A 26,004-nucleotide genomic window follows, 5' to 3' on the forward strand; every position below is an offset into this window, starting at 1 on the left:
TTGTACCATTGGCATGATGGCTTTGAAGCCTACAGAAGTGGAAGTGAAAGTGATTGAACTTGCTCAGTGAGGCTTGTTCTAGAGGACCGAGTTGCGCAAATCATGCCTCATGACCCACTTGTGCGTGTGTGTACTAACCCCATGTGCAGTTCTTCCGCATTTGGGTTTGCTAATGAGCAGCGAGGACATGGCTGGATTGACAGGCTTCACCTTAGCCTGGTGGATTCTGCTGGCTTCCAGCTCTGGTTTTCAGTCTGCCAAATGGGGTCTTTCATCAGGATTTATACATCAGATTCTTTGCTTAGTAGATGCGTCTTTATGCCACTGAGATAAAGTAGAAACTTAATGGTATTTGGCTGAAATCTGGAAACCCTCCAGTCTATGACTATTCCTCTGGATATCACTTGGCTGCAGACTCCCAGAGGGTGGTCGCTGGCATGGTTTACGTTCACAGGCGCATGCTTCCATTTGTCACTGTTATGCTAAACACTGCTTTGGTATAGAGGAAATTGAATTAAGGAGCCGTCCAGCAGCAGTCTTGCGGCTGTCTTGTCCTTATCATTTTCATCAGCCTGATCAGAAACACATTGAGCTCCCACCAACAGAGGGTCAGAAAGTCACGTAACCTTAGGCAGGCAGCCATTTCCTGAGCACTCCATCATAGACAGCCTCTGTTGGCTTTTGGCAGTGATGTAACACGTAAATAAGGAGGGATTTACTTCTAACCTACAGTAGTAATGTGGTTGAGGATCTGCTGTATAACACTTTGTTTACAACTACATGTACATGAAGGGTATTGTGATGGATTACTCAGCTGTCACTGGACTTTCTGCAGACAGAGAGGGAGGGGTGGCAACAGAAATGTCAGAGATGGAAATTTCAAAATCTGGTAAATCTGTATGGGCAGATACCACTCAGCGTAAATGACGCTGTCTTTTCAACCTGCTTATGTCCATAAATGATTTTAGCCTCAGAGGAGCACAATATAAACACGACATCCACATTTCATTGAGTCCAGTTTATAGCTAATTGAGGAAATAATAATAACAAAAACAAATACAAAGACTAATAATGGTGACATTAGTCAGTGGTTAGTCAGGAAGGACAGAAGGCCGACTGATACCACTGAAACATTATTATCAGCATGAGGAGAACAGTGACGCCACATTTGAAACATGAATATCATTATACACAATACACACATCAACAAGCACACAAAGATGACATTTCTGCTTTACTGAAGGCAGTATGTTTTACACGTAACAAAAAACTAATGAGTCAAAACAAAGTAATTGCAGTCATTTAAGACGGTGAGTTTAAAGAGTGGAAGAGAGGCAAGTGCAACATTAACGAACATGATACACCACCATCGCAACAGTGATGCGGAAAAGAATTGAAAATGACACATCACATGCCATGAAGCCACTTTGGTCAGCTTGATTTTATAGTCCCCCGAGTTATTCTACGTTTTTTACCTGAGTAGAACTAAGATTGTTTTTTCTGCCTTTCCGGGACAGATAAATTCACATTACAAATAAAGTGCAAGACAGAAGATTTTCAACTGTGCAGAAACTCACATGTTGATGGAAAATAGGAAAAGGAAAATGATACAAAACATGAACGCTATTGAAATATTTTTGTTCAAAGTTCACATCTTCGTACAGGCGAGCTGTAAATGTGAACTGCACACTTATTCTGTGGCACTAAGATGCTCAACATTGGTGCTCTTAAAAAGGCACGTCTACTCTGCATAAACATGTGCAAAATACAGATTATATCACACATCCAACTGCTTCACTGATGTCGTTTCATCGTGATTGTAAACTTCAGAGGGATTTCATTTGAACACGTTAAAAAAGGAAAAGTAGGCAAAAACAACCCTGTTATCTCTTCTTCATTGTCTTTGATGCTCCTGCTTGAAGGCCACAATGAACTTCCAGGCTTCAACGTAGTGGGACAGGAGGATCTCATCTGGGAAGAGCTCCTCCACATCAGGGGGGGCGTCCAGGTCTTTGCGCTCCATGTAAGACACCAGCGTGTCTTTGAGGCTTTTAAGAGACAAAACATGCACTTTATACATCACACTTAAACACAAACACTGTCACAATGCATTTTTTATTCTCTTTTACTTAAATGTAATAATACTTTGTAGCTAAAGAACCTTCAATGAGGCTGACTAGAGGTAAGTTTTGAAGAATTATCAGTACAGGCAATGCCAAGTTAATGGCCCTGAGTATCTATTGCAGCGTAGTGTTTCAATCTGATGGGTTCATCATGATTTTCTTTGTACCCAAGCCCAATCAAATAAAAGAAATTTGTACAAAATGTACAAAATAAACTTTCCTCTTTTCCAGGACATCCAACTCCCACATGGAGAGAGCCAGCTTTGACCAAAGTTAACTTCAGATTTGTCTGAATGCAACACGCTGAATCCAGCCAAGGTGACTCAAAGTGGGAATGGAACAGCAGCCACTTTGTTTCAACTAAGAGCACTACATTAGCACGGCACGCTTCAAATTTCATTTTGAAGGATTTATCCCTGAAAGAATGGTACTTTAAATCACAATTTTCACATGATTTCTACACTTACGAATAGAATAACATCATTTTAGACTTTATTTTTAAGAATTGTAAAGGCGTAAAAGGCTAGAAAATCACACATAATCTAATTTAAAAAAGGGAAACATTTTGTTTTACCCCCAGTCGGGCCTGAAGGTATCAGGTGCGTCAGGCTTTTTGAGGACCAGCACCAGGAACTCGTGCATCTCCAGCAGGAAAGTGTCAGCGCTGCTTTTAGAAAAGAAGCCGGTCAGCAGCCTGTGCTCATCTTCGCCCAGGGCCACTTTGTACTTCTCTGAGACTCCCACAAATGGATCCTAAGGAATGGAGTGAAAGCATGGAATAGGCAGAAAAATATGTTGCACTTTTATACATATGCATACATAGTATTTATTAAACCATCTGTAATACTGCTAATGCGAATGCTAAGAATTTCCACCTCTGTATCTGCATATCCGCAGCACTGTGTGATGCCTTACCCTCTTGAGCCGCAGCATATTTTCTGATTTGAGCGAGGCCAGTAGCTGCCACAGAGCCACACAGTGCTTCAGACAGCACATGCTCAGGGTCTGTGGGCAAAACAAGGAGAAAATCAAAGTCTATCTCACGTCGAGCACATAAAAACAAGACCCACAACAATTAAGATCTTGCTCATATAAATCAAATACTCAGGCCAGTTCAAGCCAAAAAACAAAAAAGCTGCCATCCAGGGTACATTTGGCAAATTCTTTGTTTCCAAAGTAACAAACTTCATTATTCTCTGGAAGCGAGAAAGCATGCAGCATGAAGACACAACCGGTCTCAGATAGGCTGACCTTGAGGATGTGCGGAGCCATCTGGTTTTCCATCTGCAGTACCTCCTCCAGGTATGAGGACAGCTGCATGTCAGGCACTCCCCCGGTCATGGCGAGGAAACCGAGGACCACTTCCAGCGTGGACAAGGCCTCACACACCTCACTGTAGGATTGCAGCTCCCCAGCCACGGCAAACAGGGTGAGAGCCTGGAGAGGCTCCTGTAGGCACGCAGACATGTTGTATCGTCTCATGAAGGTCACGTGTTTATTGCACTATAACAGGATAAATGAATGAAAGCTCCAGTGGGCGACCTACTGTACTGGATATCACAACTTACTTGCTGGACTTTTGCTTTCACATCCCTCAGGATAATCGCATAGTTGCGGTCATGCCTGTTCACGAGTGTTGGAATGCCCTGTGGAAAAGGGACAGGGGGCACATGGTATTTTGACGAATTTCCAAACAAACAGGAGTGATTTTTGGGCAAAAGACATTACTCTTTTTTTTTTTTCACTTGCTCACATTGAGAGTGATGAGAGGTTTGCCCAGTAAGAAGCGGGACACAATCTGCTGCTGGATCTTGGGCAAGTCGTACTCGTGAAGAGTCTCCTGGCCTTTCTCAATGCTGTACTGGGTGTTGGACAGAACCAGGGGCATCAGGTCCCTCTCCAGCTCATACCGAATCACGTGCAGATCAGTCAGATCTGCTGGGCTCACTTTGTAGCTGGGGGAGGGGGGATAAAAAGACCAGTCATTCATAAGACAGTGTCTCTGCATTACATATCTGCAAACATTTTTCTCTGACTTCACCCCTTCCTCACGGTGACTTTTTAATGAAAACATTACCTTTCTATGCTTTTAACAACTTCTCAGTAAAACTAATACATAAATACGTAATAGTATGCATTTAGGGGAAGAAGTTCACACACTCTCTTCCTGCAGCCGAACAAGTGAGAAAAGTGTGGCATGAGCGCCCCCACCTGGTCTCCTCTCCAGTGTGTTTATCCACACAGTAGACCAGGTCATTGTGCAGAGCAATGAGGTAGCTGACAAGGGCTGTAGAGCACAGCCCTGGGCCTTGTCGCCGTGGTAACAGCACCTTGAAGTCACTGTTGAGGCCCAGATCCATCTGGCAGAACTCAGCCGGGATCTTAATCTCACCTGAAAGACAAAATATTCAAATCTAAGTCAGATCACGCCGGCTGGTGTGCAGCAAAGTGTGATGTACGTACTGTCAGTGATATTCACCGTTAGTTGCCAAAGACACTCTGAGCTGATTCCACGTTGTCAGGAAGATTCTGATGTGTTTTTCGTACCAGGCTTTCAGCGATGCTGCACACATGCAGAAAACAAACATTTCATCCAAAGTGCACACAGACACACATTAAGACATAGCTGTTCACATCAGTGGTTCTCACGTGTGGAAGACATTTTGCACTTTAAAGAATACTCAATCATTGTCTCCTTCCAGGTTAAAACAACTCATTCCTTGGCAGGCAGCTTTTCAAGCTGCACTCTGCCAGCTATTTTACTATGACATTTCCGAGAAAGAGGTAATTAGGAGCAGCGTGGAACATTGCATCTCATGTGTAAGTGAGTCATACAGTTAAAAAAAAGTTGAGACCCGCTGGTGCAGACAGTTAGTTTCAGTACCCGCTTTCTGACTGTGGAGGAATTCGTTGATGGTGCTGCAGGTCAGCTCGGTGACGTTTTGAAACCTCTTCACCAGATCTCTCTGGAGGGTGAGGATGTCAGGAAGGTGCTTGACCAATCGGAGCTCTGCTTCCTTCAAAAAAAAAGTGTGCTCTTTTAGTGAATGAATCAAACTGAAACTTTCATATGTTGCAACACTGCAATCAAATGGCATTATGGCCTGATTTTAAGGGAAATGTGACATTTTCTGCTCTTCAGTTTAGGAGTAACTTCTCCAAAAACCTGCTAAAAGTAGACACAGCAAACTTGCATGTTTGGTCACCATTTTCTTACCTTATGCAGAAATCTCCAGAGCACAGGCAGGGTGTCTTTGCCATCATTCTGCTCTACAATGTGGGTGAGGCTCAGCAGAGACACTTTCTCCCTGCAGCTCCACACCGTAGAAGCATGGATCAGAGATTTTGGGGGAAGTGAGGCCAAGAAGAGACGAGGATCGCCAAACAAGAGCTTCATGATTGGGTTGGCAGAGATGCGGGAGTCATTCCGGATGAATGTGTTCACTTCATTTAGCTGTCTATCCAAGTTCTGTGGAGAGGAAGATGACAGACGAAAACAAGGTGTTGAAGATCTCTTCTAAACAGGCAGGATTATTAACTGACGTTAGATTTTTTTTTTTTTTTTTTTGAAGGAATGCAAAGTCAAGAGTGTTTGTACCTTCAGCTGAGGTGTGATGATGGTGTTGCTCATTTCCATCTCCCATGCATTTCTAGCTTCTTTGGTGGAGAGCAGATTGTTGGGAGGAACAGGCCCTGGAAGGAAAGACCAGTTGTATTTAATAGCAGAAGGTGATCCAGGGAACCTAGTGTTCAAGTAGAGGGCCAAAATGTAACCTAGGTATGGTGTCGTCAGAAGTTACTATGTTACACTGTGTAAAACACAAATAAAAAAGAATGCAATCATGCCATCATTTGCAAATCTTAATGTCCCATGTATATATGCATAAATCACAAAATTAGCATCACAATTTCTACCACTAGAGGGCACCCTCTTCCTGTCTTTCCTAATTTTGTGTCACTGTCCTGCAGCCTACAAATTTACAGTAACAAAGGTAGGAGCAACAAGTTTTACAATAGAGGGGAAATCAGTAACATGGCTGCACAACATTGGTTGAAACAGGTTGGTATTCAAACTCAGCTAACTTTATTTCTGGCATCATTATACTTTCCAATAGTTATTCCTTACATTGTCGTTGCTGCTGGAGTTCCAGGAGGTTGCTGATGAGCAGGTGAACAGTGCTGACTGTGTCATCCGTCCCCTTACCCAGGCATCTGATAAGATGTTTCAAGTCCTTTCGCAGGTGAGCAAGTAGAAATGTATCTGGTTGAGCTACCGGAGGCTTGATGATGGCAGAGATAGACTAGAAACACGAACAAAGAGAATGACTGACCAGACCTCATGACAACGAAGAGCAGAGCATCAACAGTGCTTTTTTTTTTACCCACAATTGCATAGTCATAGTCAAGAAAAATATTGCAGGAAGAAATTATCTCCATTAGAACTGCACTCATGATTTTGTCTAAGTTACCTGCAGGTTGCTGCAGGCACCCAACAGCATAGCCATGTGAGTGAGCATGCGGACAACAGTGAAGGGAACAGGGGAAATGCTCTTTGTGTCCAGCATGTCTGGATTGTCCCTGCGCCTGGGGTCACCGAGGATGTGGCCTGACTGAGTACGGTCACCCCTGTCAGAAGACAATTCATAAATAAATCCAAAATCTATGAAAATATACACTAATGAACTGTCTTCTGTATTATAACTTACTGCAACTGAACAGCTTGAAATCCCTGCACGGGCCGGTGGTTGTCTCCTCCAATCACAACACCACAGTCCAAACAACGGCTTCTTTCCATGGGCTGTCCACACTTGAGGAAAAGATACACAAAGTATGAGAAGAATACTACTAAAAAGACACTCACTGCAAACTTATTATGAGCTGGACAGAACTTAACGTACCTCTCCAATGGTGCAGGGGTGACCATTTGGACAATCTATGGTAACATCAAATCAAAAATTAAGATGAATGTGTTTAATATGGCTGTATAGATTCTTAAACGATATTTAAAATTTGAAGTTTTTTTTCTGTCTGTGACTTACAGTACCACTGCAAATGTCCCAGAGCTTTTTGAGCCACTGCTAACATGTCGTCTGCCATGGTAGGCAAGAAGGCCGCCTGTACGAACAGATAAAAACATCCAACTCACTTCAAAGAAGAGAGGGCCTAGATGCCAACACTGAAAGCAGTTGCCAATAGTACACACCTGCATGTTGGCAGGTGCCATTGCCAGTTGCTGCAGTGGAGACAAAATCCCATGGTTTCCACAGAGCAAGACAGCAGCCAGGTGAATAGTTAAGTCCACCAACACACACTGGTCACTAGAGGTCCCGGGACGAACAATCAACAGCCTAAGCTCGTTGGTTACCAAAGCCTGGGCAAATGCCTTCAGCTCTGGGCTGGCAAGGAATCGGCAGGTCTGGATGTAGGTGACCAGGCCTTCCACTTGCTGTAGGTACAAAGACACAAACATATATATGTACTATACTGACACAGACAGGAAAGTCCACTAAAGAACTGCACAACTTCTATTTAACTTACATTTCACAATTGCAAAAAGAATATAATTTGAAACTTGAAATATGATAATAGATGATTACATAAGGGCAGCTCATTGGGTATTAATGTAAGGGTCTACCTCAGGCTTGGGGTGGAAGCTAGCATTGGCTTCTCTGTAGAGAGTGGTGACTTCTCTGTACAGCGCCAACAGAAGATAAACTGTCGTCTGCTGTGGTGAACATCCACACCCCTATGAGGAAAAAGCAAAGTGTAGCAGTGTAAATATGCACATAAAAATCTGACCTGATCTGAGTGACTACAAGAAAGAGATGTTACATTACCTCACAGGTCTCGTCCAGTCCGTCCACTTTTCCTTCCATAACTACCTTTGCCACAGCATTTCTGATAGTCTTGTAGTGCTCCCCACACACAAGATACTGGTCTATTGGAGCGGCTTCTTCACTCTGGGTGTAATGAAAAGTGAACCAGATTATTTCATTACTGCTGGTACTACATTTAGATCACAAACATGCCTTCATTTGGGCACTGACACTGAAAACGACAATGTGGATAATTGAACCTTTTGCAGAACTTCTTCAGGGAAAAGCCAGCTCATTGTATCCTCTTTGAGGAGTTTCAAGACAAACTCGACTCCATGTTGGCTGCAGATCTTACGGATCAAGTAGACACGATACCAGTTGTTCCCACTGCGCCTACACAAGTTCACCACACTGGTCAGGAAGGCTGTGGTTCCACTTTGACCACTCTTCTCAGCCCCTGGTATGATTAAAAACAAAAGGAATGACGATTTGGCAAAATAACCAGCCTAAAAACATGCATCAATTACAAATGTCTTTACATTTTTCAGTCACTGATAGGTGTACGGTATATGAGAAACCAATACTGTAATTCATCAAAACTGACACACCTCTGGCTCTCAGTTTTTCCATGATGAGGCTAGCAGCCATATCCAGGTCCATCCGCACTCTGGCCACCTGCTGCAGATACTCCACGGTGGCTGTTTCAGCAGACTGTGACTGCAGGTAGTCAGTCAAAAAGGCACTTTCATGCTGCAGACACACCTGCTGGTCTGCAACGGACCTGAATTGCAACCTTTCAAACATGGAATCCTTGAGAAATGAAAAGATAAAAAGCAAACATGCCATGTGAAAACAACACGGATACTACAATCCACATGTGTGATCAGGCATATTTGTATTTTCTTTATTTTAAAAAGTGTTGCTGAACAAAGGGAAGGCTTAATTTCAAATATACAGTGGAGTCTGAATTCATGTGATACCTCCAGGCAGTTAATGTACAACAAGTACAGCTCAGTTTTGTCCGTCTCCTCCAACATGTTGCTCTGCTCGACTGTCACCAGATGCTGCTGCAGGTAACCTTTAACTTCATCGAAGCTTCAGAAACAGCAAAATTTATATAGAAATATGAGAAACACAGCTAAACTTGTTAAAAGCGTACCAAAGTGGGTGCAATGTGCAACCATAGCACCTCACCTGTACTTCAGCAGGAGTTTGAGCACTACTGACCGAACCACTGGATTTTTATCCACAGAGTCATCAAATGGGGAGAGCACCTTTGACAGCATTTGTCGATTACCTGGCAAATAAACCAAAAAAGGATAGTCAGAGCTGACAAAACCTGTATAAGAGGAGCTATGGTTGTGCACACAGACAAGTTACCAAGGCTAGAGCCTCTCCTACCTCTGAGAATGGGCACAATCTCTACTTCCACCATGAGAAAGGATAGCAAATGGAGAATGATATCTGAACAGGGAGGAGAGTTGTCCTTGAAGCACATAGTGGACACCAGGTCTATGAAGAAAGCATTGCACTGCTTTCTAAACCAAGCATGTTGTTTGATTTGAATCCTGCACAAAACAAGAGACAGAATTAAAATTTATTACAAGACAGATTCATGCAGCATGGCACTACCTAGATCCTATAAACAGACTAATAACAGCACAGTGTACATCAAAGGATTTGGATCAGAATCAGGGGAAAGAACCAGTGCCTACCAGAGCAACAATACAAATTAAAATCAGTGGCTGTAGTTCTGATCCACATGCAAATACCAACCTTATGGTGTTGGAAGGAACCATGGGGAAGTCATCGTTAACTGGCTGCATGCAGAGGGGACAATACATCTGACCGGGGCCCAGCCACTGCTTGATACAGGCTACACAATAGATGTGTTCACATGGCAGGCAGAGTGGATCTTGGGGATCTCCCATACACACAGGGCACAGCCTAAGACCAAACCTGTATAAAACATAAACAAGAGGTTAAGAATCAGGGTGGAGCCAGAGAAAAGTGGCTGTGTAAATGCAAAAGATAGAAAACTGAATTTCTACCTGAATATGCGTTCAACGGCTCCATCTTTGCAGGCTTTGAGCAAAGCGACCACTGCCTCGAATGCCTGATGAGTTTTGAGGTCTGAGTTTTTTTCCAGTACCTTCACGAGAGAGCAGACAAAATTCAGTTGCAGTTTTATGGTAACTCATTGAATTCATCTCATGGAAATTCAGCTAAGTACAAAGAACCAACCTGGCCAAGCCTTCTTGTATGTTCCAAAACTAAAGGTGTCAACTTATTCTCTATCTCCTCAATGCCCAACAGCATGCGCTCCACAAATAGAGAGAGAGAAAATATCCGATTCCATGCAGCTCTAAAAACACAGAAGCACAAAAAACTCTATACAACCATCCCAATTAGACAACTTGAATATTTTTAGTTAAGCTGGACTTACTGGACTCTACAGACGATTGCCTTGCTCCTGTCGCCATAACGTCTCACACTGTCCTCTGAGCAGATCAGCTCAATGGGAACCTGGAGTTTCTTAACCTGTCTGAGCCAGGCTTGTCTTTGTGCATCTGTGTCTAGGACTCTTGGCTCCAGGTACTCCACACATGCAAAAGCAGCATACACATCGAGCACCTTGTAGACAGGGGGAATATGATCACATCACTGGCCACCGAGGCAATGTAAATAATATTAAATATTACCCAGAATAATTTCATATTAAAGTCAGTATCATGCATGTGAAATTCAATGAAGTAGAGAAAAAAAAGTATTGTTTCAAATAATTTAATAGTCTTTAGAAGCTCACCAGTTCTACCCCATGTCTGGAATGATGATTCTCCAAGAGGTGCCGGATCACCTGAGGCTCAATGCAGATCATTCTGGAAAGGTTCTGCAGTCGGTTCTTGAAATCATGATAAGCAGCGTGGACCCATGGAAGAGATGCTGCTGTTTCTGTGGCATTAAGCTGCAAGCGCAGCTCATTGACACAACAATTCAAGGCACCACATAGGACCTAGAAAGGCAAATAATGTGCATTAGTATGTACTTGGCCACACCATCATACAGATGTAGCCTGAAATTTAAGGGCTTCAAGTGTTACAGAAAACCAACCTGCAGATCTTCCTGACATGTCACGTTCATTGTCATGCAGATGAAATCCTGAAGGTAGCGGTGAAAAAGCTCCATCTGCATCTCTGGGTCTGTTTTCCCAATGTATCGCCCAAGTGGTGTCTTCCAAAAGAACTCATCGAACTCTTGCTGAGTGTGGCCTAACAGATACATTTAATGTAAAAGCAAAAAGTTACAACATCACCGAAGTAGCGACATACCAATTATGGAGAGCATGTGATAACAGACCATTACCTTCATGTTGAAGTGCATGAACCCACAGTTCCTCCAGGTAGTTCTTGATCCTCCAACTGAAGGGCATGCTGCAGCTCATGTTACTCTCTTGGACAATGTAGTTCTGTACAAGGATTGTTCTTGTCTCGGAGCTGTGAAAAGAGAGAATAACAAGAACTCTGAATAGTGCTGTGCGATATGGACAAAAATGTATATCCCGATATAGGCAATTTTATATCCCGATAACGATATATATCCCGATATAGTATTTTTACTTAAAATTATATATATACACACATGGAATAAATAAATAAATGCCAATTCCTCTGATCTTTTCTCCTTTTATTTTTAAAACACATATTATATATATAAAAGACAATTAAAAAACAATTACAAATAAAATAAATAAAACACAAATATCAAATGGACAAATACCATTCAAAAATATCTGGCAGTGAAATCAGTTTCATCAATTCGTGGTTTAACTTTAGTAGTTTGTCGCATTTTAATGCTGTCTCTGTACTGTTCTTCAACGCGTGTCTTTAAGTGATAGAAAAGATTAGACGTGTTCGAGTCACTAGTGACGACTTGTTGGCGGCATGTTTTGCAGATGACCGTTTTTTGGTCGGTGTCTGCCTTTTTAAATCCAAACCAGTGCCAAACAATGGAGTTTCCATTCCCTCTTTTCAGCACCAATTCCTCTTTGGGTTCTGTTGGTTCAGCATCCACAGTGCTCTCCATCTCTGCTACGTTCTTTACATCTATGCTCCCACTGGCTCTTACATGCATGGCTGAAAACGTTAGCGGTGCCGTAACAGAGTTCTTGCAGGTGACGTAAACTGCTACCGCAAAGCAGTAGCATTGCTACAGTTACATTCGCTGAGCTAACCACAGCCCACACGTTAAAATTACGATACAAACAATAGAGGATTATATTGTACAATACACATTTTTCTGTCGCACAACGACATATATCGTAATATCGCACAGCACTAAGTTTGAATGTGCAAATTAAACAGTATGTTAAACATTTTTAGTGATAGGAATTTGGTATCCTTTATGCAAACTGCATTAGTACCACCACTTACTTGTGGTCAAGTGTTAGTTGTGGGATTTCCAGCAGCTTATCATCGCTGAAGATATCTAACCACAGTCTCTTGACAGATTCGCCACAACTTCTATCCAGCAGGATGTCCAAGTTTTGGTCACGGTCAATGACTGAAATCAGCTGTGCCAAGAACGGGACAACCACAGCCTGAACACGCTTCCATAAGGTGTGCCTGTCAAAACCGCAAAAAGTTAACAGTGCTGTTCCAAAAAGTAGGAATATGTCTACACACTAACATAGATGATCTGCAGCTGAAGCTCACCTGAAGGTGCCTCCTTCTTGCAAGGCATCAATGTTTGAGGCCTCCTTAATGACCCAGTTGCTTTTGATGGATGAGAATGTGTTGCCTTCATGATTTGCCAGAAGTGAATGAAGATGTCTCTTCACAGTTTGTAGAAATTCATCTGACAAGAGTTAGATAACATGATGAGCGCTGCAACTCTTTTAACAAAAAGCAAATACTGAAATATAGTTATTGTTAGTACCATGGTCACTGAGGAGTGTCAGCAGGATCTCAACTCTCCGAGTACTGCGGAAGCCACTTTCCACCTGGTCCCTCAGCATGCCCACTGCACTCTGCACACAGCTCCGCAACAGTGCTGTAGTGTCCACAACGTTATCACAGCCCTGCAGCAGGAAGGCACACTGGTCAAAAACTAGTGCCACAGCTAAATCACAATAAAGTGCAATGTCATTGACAACAGTGTGTGGCGGATAGAAAGAAAACACTTTTTCTTCTAAAATTGATGCATGAATGTCCAATGGTAAAAGCATAGGTTTTCAGTTGAAGGCAGAAAAAATATACTGTCAATTTGTGGTTTTGCCACAGCAGCAAATGTCTGGCATATATGTTGTTTGCACTCACATTTTGCTCTAACTCCATGTCATCTTGCTCATTCTCAGTGTGCATGTCATCCACCTCCATAGCTGTAAAAAAATACTTTGTAATTTAATGCCGCAAAAAGATTAGAATGTAAAGAAATTTTATATACAGAAAACGATCAATCCGTTACCTTCCGGCTGACTTGTCGTTGTTTCAAACATTTGACTGATTGTCATGTTTTGCAAGGCTTTGATGTCTGAAACAATGTCTTTTGACCGTCTGAGGTCATCAATGTGAGCTGATCTCCAAGGGCCTGTAAAAATCAACATGTCTTTGATTAGTCTCTATCCTTCAAACAATGTGATAACAACAAAATGTGATAATTGTAGGTAATTCACAAGTTGTAGAACCCTCACCTCCACGAAAACCAATATAGGAAGTCCCTCCCTCCATTCTTGGCAGTCTGGTGATAAAGTAGACAAACACCTTGCTCCCCATGCTCTCCTGAGTTATCTTGTTGATTTCATTAATGGAGGAGTACCTAAAAATGAACAGCAAAACTCAATATAACAAAACCACATAGTGGTGGATACCTAAAAGAGGGGAAATGTTGGACCTACTTTGCAGATGCAATGAGATTGGCACTATGAGAAGCTTCATCAAAATCACACTGAATGATGAGGATCTTGTTGCAGGGTCCAGTGTTACTGCTTCCATTTTCAGCAGTGAGGAAGTTCCTACAAGAAAACGGGGATTTGATCTTTATCCTGCAATCATACCTCAAGCGCATAGGGGTTAGGTATATTTTTACACAATAATTCTTCAGTGCTTTTCTGAACATACAGTACATCCATACAAACCTGATCTTCTTCAGGAAGGAGTGTTCTGTGTCAAACTGCTGGAGTGAGAGAAGCTCAACACTATGCAACATTTGCTCCAGAGGTTCCAAGTCAGATGCTGTCAAAAGTCTGGAGAATGTTGTCACCTATGGTTTAAAATTACAGTTATTGAGACCCTATGAGGACTTACAATTTCAGGAAATATAGTATTTGAAACTGGTATTGTATGACAACTTTAAGGGTACCTCTGTGAAGGAGGAGTAGCAGTTGACTTCCTGCCTTGTGTGAGCAAGAATGAAGTCAGCCAAACAGCTGCTACTCTGCTCTTCAAAGTAGACCCTGGACAGATGTTCGCTCTCCACTTTGGGAAGGTGTGTGCAGTCCAATCGCACCACTGAGTCTGGTGTAGCACATTTGAGCAGTATGAGTTTAGCCTCGTCCACCACTCTCCTCTCAGGATCTGAGATCTCTCCACTGTACTTCTGCCTCTCTATTACTTGAAGTATCACAGAGGCACACGTGTCTGAGTGGTAGCCGATGAAGACGTCTGCTGGTTTGTACTTGTAAGTCTGAGCTACTGCTGTGTTTTGACTGCTGAGAGACACAAAAAGTTTCACCCATCTCTCCAATTCATCCACCATCCTCTTCTGTTCAGTTTTAAGGACAGTGTGGATGTCCAGGTAGTGTTTCTCCAGCCTGTTGATGAGAGGTATTGGGAATTGTTTGTAGACTACCTCTCTTTCCTCAATGACAATTAGCCGGAAGTCTTCATGCACCCTGCATTTCACACGGTGGGTTCCCAGTCCAAGGTCCACATATTTCTGCCCTCCCAAGCAGACATAGTATTGGTTGAGGGCATCATAGAGACTTTCATAGAGGTTCTGCAAGTTCAGGAGTACAACTGTCTGACCTGTCTCCATGCAGATCTTTACTCTGTTGATGTTGCGGCAGATTTGGGTATACTCTTGATCTTTTGGAAAACTGGATCCAAAGATTATTTCTGGCTGACTGCTTTCTGAGAAGAAGCTTTGCTGCAGGATCTGTAGAGCTGCATAGTTTTTTGTTAGCACTAGCAGGTAACGGCATTCTTCTTCCTGTCCGACGGCCTGAATGTTTTCTCTCACAAACTCAATGGCACTGATGTTCTCCAGGTTGGGTGCAATACGCAATGTTTTGGTAAAGACGACAACTGCATTTACATCATCCCTGCCACTGAAATTTCTCAGCACTGCCTTCATGGTTTCTTCTGCAGTAGGTTTCCGTTGAGAAGCCTTGGCCACTGAAAAAATCATTTTAATTAAGCTGTAATAGTCACGTAGGCCAAAAAATCCTTTGCCTTGTTTGCGGCAGATGCGCAGGTAGGCTTTTGCAAAGGGTTGGAAGAAATCCCTGACTTTCTCCAAAACCATTTCATCAGATCTGCATATTCCTTTAGCACTCTCAATGAGTTCCCTCTCATCAGGGTCCCCACGGGAGACAAAAATGCCTCTGTTCATCTTTGCAGGGTCTAAAGCCCAGTTGGAGATGCCAATGAATCCAACCTTTTTGTGTGGTAGTGGCTCATCATCAATGCATCCCTCCTCGAGCAGTGGATGAAGGGTTTTCAGTGGCATCTTTGGAGAGTCCTCAGCCAGCCCAATCTCATCAAGAACCACAACTGAAATGTACTCGTTCAGGTTCTTTCCCTCCTGGAATCGTCCACATTGCTTGAATGTGTTAATGATGCCTTCTGGTGTTGAGTGAGGGCTACACTGGAAGGACACCAAATGGATCTGTTTCAGCATTTTGTAGAGGTCAGAATGAGCAGCTTGGCCCTGCATTGCATCTGCCACCAGAGTTTTAGACAGAGATTTTGAACTTCCAGGTTTTCCAACTAAGAAGAGAGGGATTCTTAGCTCAATGCAAAGAACCATCATGAAGACATTCTCTTTGAGGGCACTGTTCCTTGCAATAGTGTCCCCCATTGGCACACCGCTCAAAAGCAAATCCTGGATGAGTGAGATTTCCTGCATTACCTTTGCCGGACTGTATGGTGGTGGTAGGCTTTTGCTGACTGTCTGCCTGTATTCATCCTTATTTTCTAGGCAGGCATGGTAGCACAATCCTATGGCCATGACGAGAGACCAAAGCACAGGGTCTCTGACCTCAGGCTCTTTCTGTCTCTCAAATTCTTCAAGCTTTTCAAATAACTTGACGTGGTTGTCATAGAACCAAACAAAAGACTGCATGCAGCGTTCTACATCTCTTAGGCTGACAAAGCTGCATTCATCATTTCTTGTCCGCATATACTTCTGTGAAGCTGAGAGGACATCAGTGATCCACGTGATGCAACTTTGATTGATTGCTTTTTTTTCAACCACTCTTTTGACAATCTGCTGGATGTACGTTTTCTCTGTGTGGTCATTTAACTGTCCAAAGTCCCACACCAGAGGGATCATGCTTGGTGGCAATGCTTGAACTCTATAGACTAACTGGCGGAGAGGAATGGACCCAAGCTTTTCATCTGTGTCTTCAGCTCGAACTCTGTACCCGAGGCCAGCAGATTCTAACCTCTGAATCATCTCATCTGTGTGCTTTCGGTAAGGGTTGCATGCTGCAATAATCTGCAACCCAGTGTCTGGTGACAAACTTTCTCCCTTGACTGTCTTGTCACAGAGGACCTCCTTGATGCTGCTGATGGCCTCAGTGGTGTTGGCCTCATCAAAGAAGAGAACAGAGTCAAATCCATAGTCTTGCTTGTTCAAACAAGCAGTGTCTTCTGCTTCTCTGACTTTGGTGTAAATCATGTCTGAAGTTGTCCCTCCATGCACCTTGACCAGTTTCATGTTCTCAGTGGCCACTCCACCCCTCCGCAACTCACAAAGGTATTTGACAAGCCTTGTTTTGCCACACCCTGTCTCTCCCATGATAATGACGGGGATGCCGCACCTGAACCGCATATGGATTGCCAGCATCTTCAGTATGTTGTCAGTTGTGAGCTCATATGTTTCATCAGGGTCAAGAGGCCACTGGACACCAAGAACATTGCAGACTCGTTCTATTTTCTCCCCTCTTGGAAGGCTATCAAAGTTGATGTTGAAAGGCACTCTCTGTAGCTTCAGGCCTTCATACAATGCCCTTGTCATGGCATTCTTTTTTATCACCCTTCCAGTGGTGGGATCAATTGCATCAACAGACTTCTGTTCATTGGGCTGAAGATGGAAGCCAATGAAGGTCATGGAATTATGGTCATCATTAAAGAAGATGTATGGATGTGGTTCTGTTTCCCATCTCTTTCTGATCAGAAAAGGAGCCAAGTCCTCATCTTTGACATCAGTCATGTCCATCTGCTGCCTGCCTGGACTCTGGTCAGAGATACTGAGTGATGGAGTGGCAAAGTCCTTTGCCATCAGAATCATGAAGTCCACCACAAAGGTTTTGAATCCAGTTAGCGTGTCTTCTGTGATAGCGGCATCACAAAATACAGATGTCTCGCAGTCTTGCAGCTGGAGGTTAAGGAACCATGCAAAATTTCTCAGTTCTGCCCAGGATGGGTCCATAATTCCACAGTACATGAGAAGCATCTGAAGACATTCCACGTGGGTCCCTTCAACACCTTGATATGTGAACACATCAAGATCAATGTGGTTATAAAACCGTGTGAGATACTGGTACGGCCGCTGAAAGGCTGCACTCCTGAATTCTCCATCATCCATCAGTGGGTCGTCCATGCTTGCAATGGTGGGATCTTCTTGCTTCCTCATCTCTAGCATTAGCACCTCTTTGGGTGGTCGGCAGAAAATGTTTGGAAACACATCTGTGAATGTGCTGTTCACAGTTTGAGCCTATGAAGAAACCAAAGATGAAGACAGAGGGTGAGCAATGTTTTAAAATAAGATGACAAATGATTAGCATTAGTGCCAAACTTGCAAAAACTCTTACCTGCCGTGGGGCAATTCTGGTTGACTTGACAGTGGGCTCTAAAATCTCTATGACATACAGTTGCTTGTCATTGCACTTCCACATGTTCCCTTCAGTGTCCATCAAATAGCGCAGAATCAACAATTTGAAAAGAAACTCATGGAGACCTTTCTGCACCTTCAATCACATAAAACACAGTCCATTAACATCATACGTGAGCTGTCCAGACATATTCTATTAATAAAGCTGTAGTGTATTACACTATGCTAAGCACTTTCATCACTTAAAGATTCATTATTACCGAGGATGTGATGTCAAAATGGAAAACAATGAGTTCTTTCTCCTTGGGGATGTTCAACAGAGACTGAAGGATGACATTCTCATCAACATTAGGTTCAATCAAGCGAATGCATTTCATCATTGTTGACTTGGTTGAGTGCTCCAGCTTTTCATACAGCCTCCTGATGTAGAGCGATTTACCTGCAATTTTAATAACAAAAAGGTCATTATGGCAGGTATCGATAAACTTAGGAGTGAAATATTCACCATCAGTGAAATTATCAGTTTGAAATAGCAGTGTGCTTTAAATATATACGCACCAACACCCGCCCTCTGGGATGAGACAACACCAACACACAGTCTGTCTTTGAATGCAGCAGCAGCACTACACTGATCTTCTGGGACAACAAAGTGTTTGTGGAGGTAGTTCTGCATCCTCACCAATGACTCCTGAAGAATCATGTGCAACCTGTACTGGCTGAAGGCTGACGGAAGGTAGGCATGTTCTCTTTCTGAGCTGCAGATGATAACGAGCCTGTAGTCTTTCCTGCTTTGCATTTTCATTCGCTGAAAAAAGTTCTCAACCTTGGAGCTCACATCATAAGTCAGCAGATCTCCATACAGTAGAGTGTGTATCTTCTGTCCCCTGTAGCCCCTGCTGAGACATCGTCTCAGGAATAGCTCAACCTGTTCATATGGTGTTGAAGAGTTGCACAGGAGGACTTCATCATAGGTGGGAAGTGTCTCATCTTCGCTACACATGTAAATGGAGATGCAAGATGTCAAGACCTCATCGTGTGGGCAAACAATGAGGTTTGGATTTCCAGTAACCAGGCCTTGAGGCAGCTGCCTCTTTATGAGGTTTCCCATGTTATCCTCACACATGTCTTCTTCACTCTCATCTTCTTCACTCTCATCATCTCTGTTGGCCAGTATTTCCAACAGTCTTCCCAGACTTTTTATATCAAGAATGTGTGGAAGAAATTTTTTCATGTCTTTCATGTAAGCATTCCATATCAGATCAAATTTTTGTGAGCCATTTGACTCCATAAGACTTGGCAGTGGATCCAATTCACTGGTGAAGTCTGGGTCTCCCAGCTTACTTCTTGGCGCCATAGCAAAAGTCTGGAACTCAATGTCCTTATTTTGCTCCTCTTGTTTGGTGAGGATTTCATACTGGAGTACATGCCTGACCTGCCTCAAGTCTGAGGCTGTGCAATTTGGCTTGATAAAGGACAGCATCATGAGAACTTGGTCCTCTACAACAGTCACATTTGTCTGAGTCAGCTTGCTGCACAAGTAGACAATCTGTTCGGCTGTGTAGTAGTTCAGATAGTAATACTGGGATCTCTGTTTGTCCACAAAATCCATCCAATAGTCCAGGCATTTCTCCATTTTCCGGCAAAATTCAGGAAGTTGCTCTTCTATGCTGCCCTCCACAATGACAACACTGACAACGCTGCCCAGGTTGAAGTCCATCTTAATGCTAGGTTCCTCACTGTTTAAATGGCAGTTGATTTGTGCTTCCCAGTGCCTGAACAGAGGATTTCCAGCAGTGTAGAGGGCAATGAACGCCTCAGCTAGTCTTTGAACACTGGCAAAAACCTGAAAAATAAATATAAACCTACAGTCCCATGCTTATCTTATTTCAAGAGGGAAAACAATTATGTAAACAAAATCTAAAATACTTTAGATTACTTATGGAGATAATCTTAGCTCACCATGCACAGCATAGCTATCAGATGTTGAGCTAATGAGGATTTTTCCATATGTGGTGCATTGTTAATTACAACCAAGGCAACACTGTTGATGCAGACATCGCATTAGCTCTGTCCTTTTTGAATGATACAAAATCTTTTCTTACTACAACTTATTATCAGTATAGCTACTTTTATTTTAATATTTTGCTTGTTATTTCAATTATTGTTATCATAAGGATCATCAATAGTACCTTATAGTAGTAGTACAAACACTGCTGGTATTAATAGCACAAATTCAGCTTTAAAACTAAACAAAATAGGCTATGTTCATTAAAGAAAAAGGAAACATTTCAATTTACCTCCACAAAGTGATCAACTTCATTCTGGCCTTGATCCCCTTTCCCAGACATGAGCATGAGTTTGTTCTGCAGTTCCCGCAGGTCCTCAAGAGAATAGCAGCGCATCTGCTGACCCTCATCATGCTCTTCTGGAATCTGTAGCTTCAGGACGGTGTCAAGACTCAACTGGATTGAAAATCAGAAACATAGTCTTATACATCACTTTATGGGAAGTTTTGTTCTCAGACGACCTCTGTGCTGCATGGACATAGGGACGCCATCATCCTTGATTTTGTATTTACCTTTTTTACACTTCGTGCACTGATCAGGTAAGTCCCCTTGTTGTTGATGGCTGATGCTAAAGAGAGAGATGACAGTTCCACTGACCCGTGACTGTCTTTCACAGTCTTCAACCAGTCCAAATGGCGTGCACTGTCCCGCTAGATAAGAAGACAACAGTCTTAATTGTGGTGTGTAATACAAACTAAGGGTTAGGGTTAACCCAAGCACCCTGGCTGTATGATAATAACAACCACACTTACTATTTGTATTATCTATTAGTAACATATATCAGAGAAGCATTCCTTGCAAAATCTTAACCTGCAACAAACTGATAGCTTCTATGTGAATGAGAGTAAAACAATCTCAGTATCTGGATTGTTCTCTAGTTTAACTAACAGAGAAGTAAAAAATCCCAAACCATCTTCCTCTAAATGCTCTAATGTCAATCAAGCATCCAAAACTCTCTTTGAAGTCATAATGGCATCGATACTCTTGCTATTAGGTAAATAATTTAGGAACATCTTCAGACCATAGGCTGAATTGTGATACTTTATCATGCTGAACGTTTTAGCAGTAGTAATAGATAGGCATCATTTTACCAGTTTTTTTGGTAGGTTGCTGTCATTCTCCAAAGCTCTCCAGAGCTTCTTGAGCACTTCTTTGAAGTGCTGGAAACCAGAGTCTGGTTTGAGCTCATATAGCACTGAAGAGTAGCCGAGGACAGCGTCATGGAAGCAAGCGACACGATCCACTTCCATGTCATTCTCCCCCGCAGAGATGGAAGCCAGGTCAACAAACACTTTCAATTCGTTGATATCTGAAGGAAAAAGACATGTTTAATTTGCTAATTTGCCTGAATGAGCATTAAAATACATTGGTGTTGAGACTACAGCAGAAAATAACTACTCGTACCTTCAAGTGCATCTTTAACCCATTGTACAAAGTGTCCTCTGAGTCCCACCTCCTTTAGGCACAGCCTGCGGGACTCAGTGATGTCCACCAGAACCTTCTTTGCCTGCATCAAGTCATTGTCAATCCGCTGGAGCTGTTCTCTCTGAAAGTCTTCATCATTCTAAAGGGAGAAGACAGAAAAAATTAACTTAACTTTGCCCAAATACTTCTGAATAGGTATGAGAAAAACTCATCACCAGGAGACAATTTATTATTATTATCATTATTATTATTATTGTGTTATTATTTTCAAATAATGTGGCATAAGTATCCATCCATCCATTGTCTATACCCGACTATCCCTTTTCGGGGTTGCGGGAAGGCTGGAGCCTATCCCAGCTGTCAACGGGCGAGAGGCGGGGTACACCCTGGACCGGTCACCAGCCGATCGCAGGGCAACATAAACAAACAAACAACCATTCACACTCACACTCACACCTAAGGACAATTTCAAAGTCACCAATTAACCTAATGAGCATATTTTTGGTCTGTGGGAGGAAGCCGGAGTGCCCAGAGAGAACTCACGCATGCACAGGAAGAACATGCAAACTTCACACAGAAAGGCCCTGTCCGACCCGGGATGGAACCAGCAACCTTCTTGCTGTGAGGCACGCGCACTACCTGCTGCACCACCGTGCCGCCCTGGAATAAGTATACTTAGTTCAAAATATTTCCACTTACAACTACTGTCAGTGTCTCCAGAACCCTGAAGTCTCCTTGAAGACAAAGCGTGTCTTTGACCCTCATGATAATTTGAGCTGAAGCCACAGCTAGATGAAGCTCGTGATACTGCTCAATCTGGTGGACCCTGCTGTGGATCCACTGTTTGTCGGTCGATTTATCAACTCGGCACATGATGTCCAGGTCCACTGCAAGCTCATCGTACTTGCCCTTGTAAGCGCCAAAGAGCTGGTTTACCTCCTCAAGCCTTATACTGCCATTCTTCAAACAAGTGTAGATATCTTTGTAATCAGCAAAGCAAGGTTCGAAAATGTCATCATGTATAGTTTGCGGTGTTGCCATAATGTCCGCAACTTCATGTTCATCAGGATTGTTGTCTTCCATTTCCTCATTTGCCAGGAGTTTGGCTCGTTTCTCCCAACACACTTTGAATATATAACTGTCTCTGAAGGTGTACAGGACGTCTGCCATGTCTCTGATGTCTTCATCCAGACTGAAGTAGGTGACAACCCCAGCGATTTGAGAGGGCATTTTGTCAATTCGATGAACCTCCATGAAGTCGTTCAGGGGCATGATCTCAATGTTAACATGCTTTCTCTCTTCCATGTCAGCAACATCAACTGTAATGGAAATCAAATACAAATATGTCAAATATGCTGCAACTGCATGATCAAACAAAGTCATTCTCCAGACACGAGCATCATACCTGTCATATATTCTTCAAGTTTGTGGCTCATTGTTAAGAGGACATCCACAAGCTCCTTCTCATGGTACACAGCTGTCACTTCGTCTTGTCTCCACTGTAACAGCCTCCTCATTTTGGCATTATCCTTGTACTGCTCATTCTCTGAGAGGCAATCTGTTAAATCCCACACACGTACAAACATCTCATTAGTCCACTGCATGCCATCATATGAAACAAGCACATTCTGGGGTTATTTCTTCATGACAAGCAGACCATCATTACCAATCTTCAGCAGATCCAGGAAGGCGTCTCTCCTCTCCAAAATGATGTTGAGCAGGCTGATCTTAATGTTTCCATGCACCAGCTGATCGCTGACAGCTGTGAATGCTGATATGGCTACAGCAATTCTGTGCCTGGCATCTTGAGAGAGCTTCTCAATCAGTTGTCCCTCTGCACCTGCAATGACCAAAATTAGCTGTCAATGTTTTCAATAATTGCAAGGTTTAACTTAAACTGGTGTCCTACTGTTGGAGAGTGTTTGCTCTTACAAATTAGAGCTCATGCCACTCCTTTTTCTATTATTATATTCTACCTTTCTACCCTAGAGAATTTGCCTATTTGGTGTGTGCTTGTTTTAATGGTTCATTTGTTCCTTGGGAAATACCGTGTAGCCGGAAAATGTTTTTGGCTGCAGTCCAGGAGAGGAGGTGCTGAAGGACCACTTCCTCATCTTCCTGATAATTTCCTTGAGGGTCTTTAGGCCAGGATTTCTCGATGATGGCTGAGATGAGTTTGCCGAACTTCCAATTAATCTCGAGCCTCTCAAAGAGTTTTCCCTCAGACTTGCTCTGCATACGAGGTAAAAACAGCCGTAAACATCACTGTGCATCTTTTAAAGGTAGATTTGTTATTGTTCTTAAATATGGCCAGGCTGCTATAAACTATGCCGTTAATACATGGAGGTTTTAGAAATGAACAAGAAGTCTTCATACCTGGCACAAGGACGTAACAGCCTCAAGAGCACACTTCTCAATACTAGCAGCAACATGTGGATGGGATTCACGGAGTTCCTCAATCTTCTTGCAGTAGCATTCGATTTGATCCAGAGCAGATTCCTAAAGCCGGACGCATGCAAACTATGAAACATTTTATAGTTTAACCAAAAGGAAAAAAAAGGGGGAAAAGGTGTGTCACATACCTTTTTGTACTTGCCCTCAAAATCCCTTGCAAATGTCAGTCTCCATTGTTTTGTGAAGTCTTCGTCTTTGAAGTCGATGGACATTATGTTGTTCCACATCTGAAACAACCACCAAAGGAGACACTTTCTATCTTTCTCTAATAATGATGAGTTGTGAGCATCCATATGTATATTTTGTTATTTATTTGTAAAATATGACAAAACTGCTCACTTCAATCTCGGCTGTGGTCTCAACTTGTAACAGGGCTGACCAACCCCTGATGAGCAAACGCTTTCTGAACGAATGACTGATCCAGTGTCTCATAATGTCCAACGCCTGATAGATCAAGTCTTTTGCATAACGTTGCTCTGTTTCCCCTTCTTGAGTCTCCTAAATGAGATTTATTCACACAGTATTTGAGTGAGTATCTGAGTGTTTGAAATGCTTACAGCTTGCCATGCTTACAGAGATTTGCTTCACATACCTGGTGTTTGTCGCAATGAACAAAGTCTGACACTGATGCAACCAGGTTCATACAAGCTACAGGAATATGTGGGAAGTTCTGGGTATATGAGTCTGGTTTGACTCCTTTGCAGAGCTTCTCCAACAGTTTCACTGCCGTTGCTAGGCAGCCTCTCCTGTAAGCCTGAGTAAAACGACTAGAAACAAAAGATAAAAGCATTGATAAACATGTTACCTTCCATGCAGAAATGTGATTTCATGATTCCGCACAACAAAATAGTCATAAAAGAACATAGACAGAACGAAACACTCGACTAACAAATAGAAATCATTTGTCTTTGTCTGCATCTTCATGTCTTTTACAATTCTACTGAAAATCTGCTAAATTTAGAAGTGCGACTCACCTGTATTTGTCCTCAATGAGGCGTACTTGGATATGTGAGAGAATAGCAAATACTGTCTGTAGAACAGAAATCCAACAACATCAATTAATTTAATGAAACATACAACAACTTAAAAATATATCTTTTTATTTTGGTTTGCACTTACCGTCACTGTACTGGCGGTAACATCTGGAGGAGCCATGTTGATGAAAACATGAAGCATGTCCAGAAGCTCAATGTTGACATTAATGTTGGTAACACACTCCATCAGTTCATCAAATGGCATCAAATACAAGCAGGATTTTACTATCAGTGCATCCACTTCAATCAGGTGACTGTGGCTTTTTATCATATTCACCAGTGCCCTGAAAGCAGAAAAAGGAAGTACACATATGTACCGCAAGGTCCATCGATTTCCAAATAAATGCAATGGAAGATGTTTGTGAAAGCTGTACTTTAGTTAAGAGGGACTCTTACTTCCTGTGTTGACTGTTCATGTATGTCTCTTCAACGCCCTGCAAACCTGCCCAGGATAGATTGTACTTCGAGTTTCCAGGAGTTGTTACCTCAAAGGGTTTTGTGGTGCCTTTGAGGAGGTGGAGGAGGGGCAATACCAGAATCCATTGGGGCATTTTTTCTCTTTTCACAGCATTTATCAGGGACACCAACATCTGTGGCAGACTACAAAAAAGATCATCTTATGAGCATCTGAGCATATAAATCTTTACTGACTAAAGATTAATAAGTGCCACTTCAATTTACCAACAATTACTGGATTACTGAAAAGTCTTGATACCTACTTTTTAAGAACAGAGACATCCTGTGAAAAATTTGCCCAGTACTCTGAGAAGTCCTCTTTGCTAAGTTTGGGCAGGCATAGTGCAGTGCAGAGCCGATGAAGTTCACCATCATTCAGTCTGATACCATACTGACGATGGACACAGAGCATGATTACAGCTGCCTTCAAAGGATCCTGAACGTAGAGCACCATCCCCTCTCCGTCCTTCAGCAACTGAGGAATCACCTTTGTCAGCATGAATTCCTTTAGCATCCCCCTCACCTAGGAAATGAATGCAGTGGAGATTACCTTACCTGGACAATGCATACCATTACT

At 42.6% G+C, this 26,004-nt stretch overlaps 1 protein-coding gene across 1 annotated transcript in view; it reads right to left on the minus strand.

Moving 5' to 3' along the window:
• Positions 1-999: 999 nt before the first annotated feature.
• The window catches only part of rnf213a (ring finger protein 213a), a 30,562-nt gene continuing 5,557 nt past the window's right edge, over positions 1,000-26,004 (minus strand). The window contains exons 9-67 of the mRNA XM_070980393.1: positions 25,691-25,950; positions 25,368-25,571; positions 25,057-25,255; positions 24,912-24,967; positions 24,530-24,704; positions 24,277-24,435; positions 24,066-24,164; positions 23,860-23,982; positions 23,532-23,715; positions 23,150-23,323; positions 22,889-23,041; positions 22,183-22,802; positions 21,463-21,622; positions 21,150-21,367; positions 20,571-20,708; positions 20,290-20,454; positions 18,551-19,835; positions 18,253-18,431; positions 17,973-18,128; positions 14,297-17,875; positions 14,073-14,197; positions 13,833-13,949; positions 13,629-13,753; positions 13,403-13,525; positions 13,255-13,316; positions 12,872-13,016; positions 12,652-12,802; positions 12,370-12,561; positions 11,303-11,433; positions 11,051-11,208; positions 10,746-10,952; positions 10,386-10,573; positions 10,184-10,304; positions 9,991-10,091; positions 9,716-9,898; positions 9,341-9,507; positions 9,134-9,236; positions 8,920-9,034; positions 8,548-8,749; positions 8,200-8,396; positions 7,961-8,083; positions 7,759-7,869; positions 7,327-7,569; positions 7,163-7,238; positions 7,022-7,056; positions 6,830-6,930; positions 6,593-6,749; positions 6,250-6,424; positions 5,722-5,816; positions 5,341-5,592; positions 5,008-5,140; positions 4,603-4,686; positions 4,335-4,515; positions 3,877-4,078; positions 3,692-3,769; positions 3,375-3,572; positions 3,039-3,128; positions 2,698-2,876; positions 1,000-2,048 (exon numbers count right to left, since the gene is read on the minus strand). Coding sequence (XP_070836494.1) covers positions 1,895-2,048; positions 2,698-2,876; positions 3,039-3,128; positions 3,375-3,572; positions 3,692-3,769; positions 3,877-4,078; positions 4,335-4,515; positions 4,603-4,686; positions 5,008-5,140; positions 5,341-5,592; positions 5,722-5,816; positions 6,250-6,424; positions 6,593-6,749; positions 6,830-6,930; positions 7,022-7,056; positions 7,163-7,238; positions 7,327-7,569; positions 7,759-7,869; positions 7,961-8,083; positions 8,200-8,396; positions 8,548-8,749; positions 8,920-9,034; positions 9,134-9,236; positions 9,341-9,507; positions 9,716-9,898; positions 9,991-10,091; positions 10,184-10,304; positions 10,386-10,573; positions 10,746-10,952; positions 11,051-11,208; positions 11,303-11,433; positions 12,370-12,561; positions 12,652-12,802; positions 12,872-13,016; positions 13,255-13,316; positions 13,403-13,525; positions 13,629-13,753; positions 13,833-13,949; positions 14,073-14,197; positions 14,297-17,875; positions 17,973-18,128; positions 18,253-18,431; positions 18,551-19,835; positions 20,290-20,454; positions 20,571-20,708; positions 21,150-21,367; positions 21,463-21,622; positions 22,183-22,802; positions 22,889-23,041; positions 23,150-23,323; positions 23,532-23,715; positions 23,860-23,982; positions 24,066-24,164; positions 24,277-24,435; positions 24,530-24,704; positions 24,912-24,967; positions 25,057-25,255; positions 25,368-25,571; positions 25,691-25,950 — 13,866 coding nt within the window. The 3' untranslated portion in view covers positions 1,000-1,894. The remainder of the gene's footprint in view (positions 2,049-2,697; positions 2,877-3,038; positions 3,129-3,374; positions 3,573-3,691; positions 3,770-3,876; positions 4,079-4,334; positions 4,516-4,602; positions 4,687-5,007; positions 5,141-5,340; positions 5,593-5,721; positions 5,817-6,249; positions 6,425-6,592; positions 6,750-6,829; positions 6,931-7,021; positions 7,057-7,162; positions 7,239-7,326; positions 7,570-7,758; positions 7,870-7,960; positions 8,084-8,199; positions 8,397-8,547; positions 8,750-8,919; positions 9,035-9,133; positions 9,237-9,340; positions 9,508-9,715; positions 9,899-9,990; positions 10,092-10,183; positions 10,305-10,385; positions 10,574-10,745; positions 10,953-11,050; positions 11,209-11,302; positions 11,434-12,369; positions 12,562-12,651; positions 12,803-12,871; positions 13,017-13,254; positions 13,317-13,402; positions 13,526-13,628; positions 13,754-13,832; positions 13,950-14,072; positions 14,198-14,296; positions 17,876-17,972; positions 18,129-18,252; positions 18,432-18,550; positions 19,836-20,289; positions 20,455-20,570; positions 20,709-21,149; positions 21,368-21,462; positions 21,623-22,182; positions 22,803-22,888; positions 23,042-23,149; positions 23,324-23,531; positions 23,716-23,859; positions 23,983-24,065; positions 24,165-24,276; positions 24,436-24,529; positions 24,705-24,911; positions 24,968-25,056; positions 25,256-25,367; positions 25,572-25,690; positions 25,951-26,004) is intronic.

This window comes from Chaetodon trifascialis, chromosome 15 (assembly GCF_039877785.1).
Source record: "Chaetodon trifascialis isolate fChaTrf1 chromosome 15, fChaTrf1.hap1, whole genome shotgun sequence".
In the NCBI taxonomy this organism is placed as follows: domain Eukaryota; kingdom Metazoa; phylum Chordata; class Actinopteri; order Chaetodontiformes; family Chaetodontidae; genus Chaetodon; species Chaetodon trifascialis.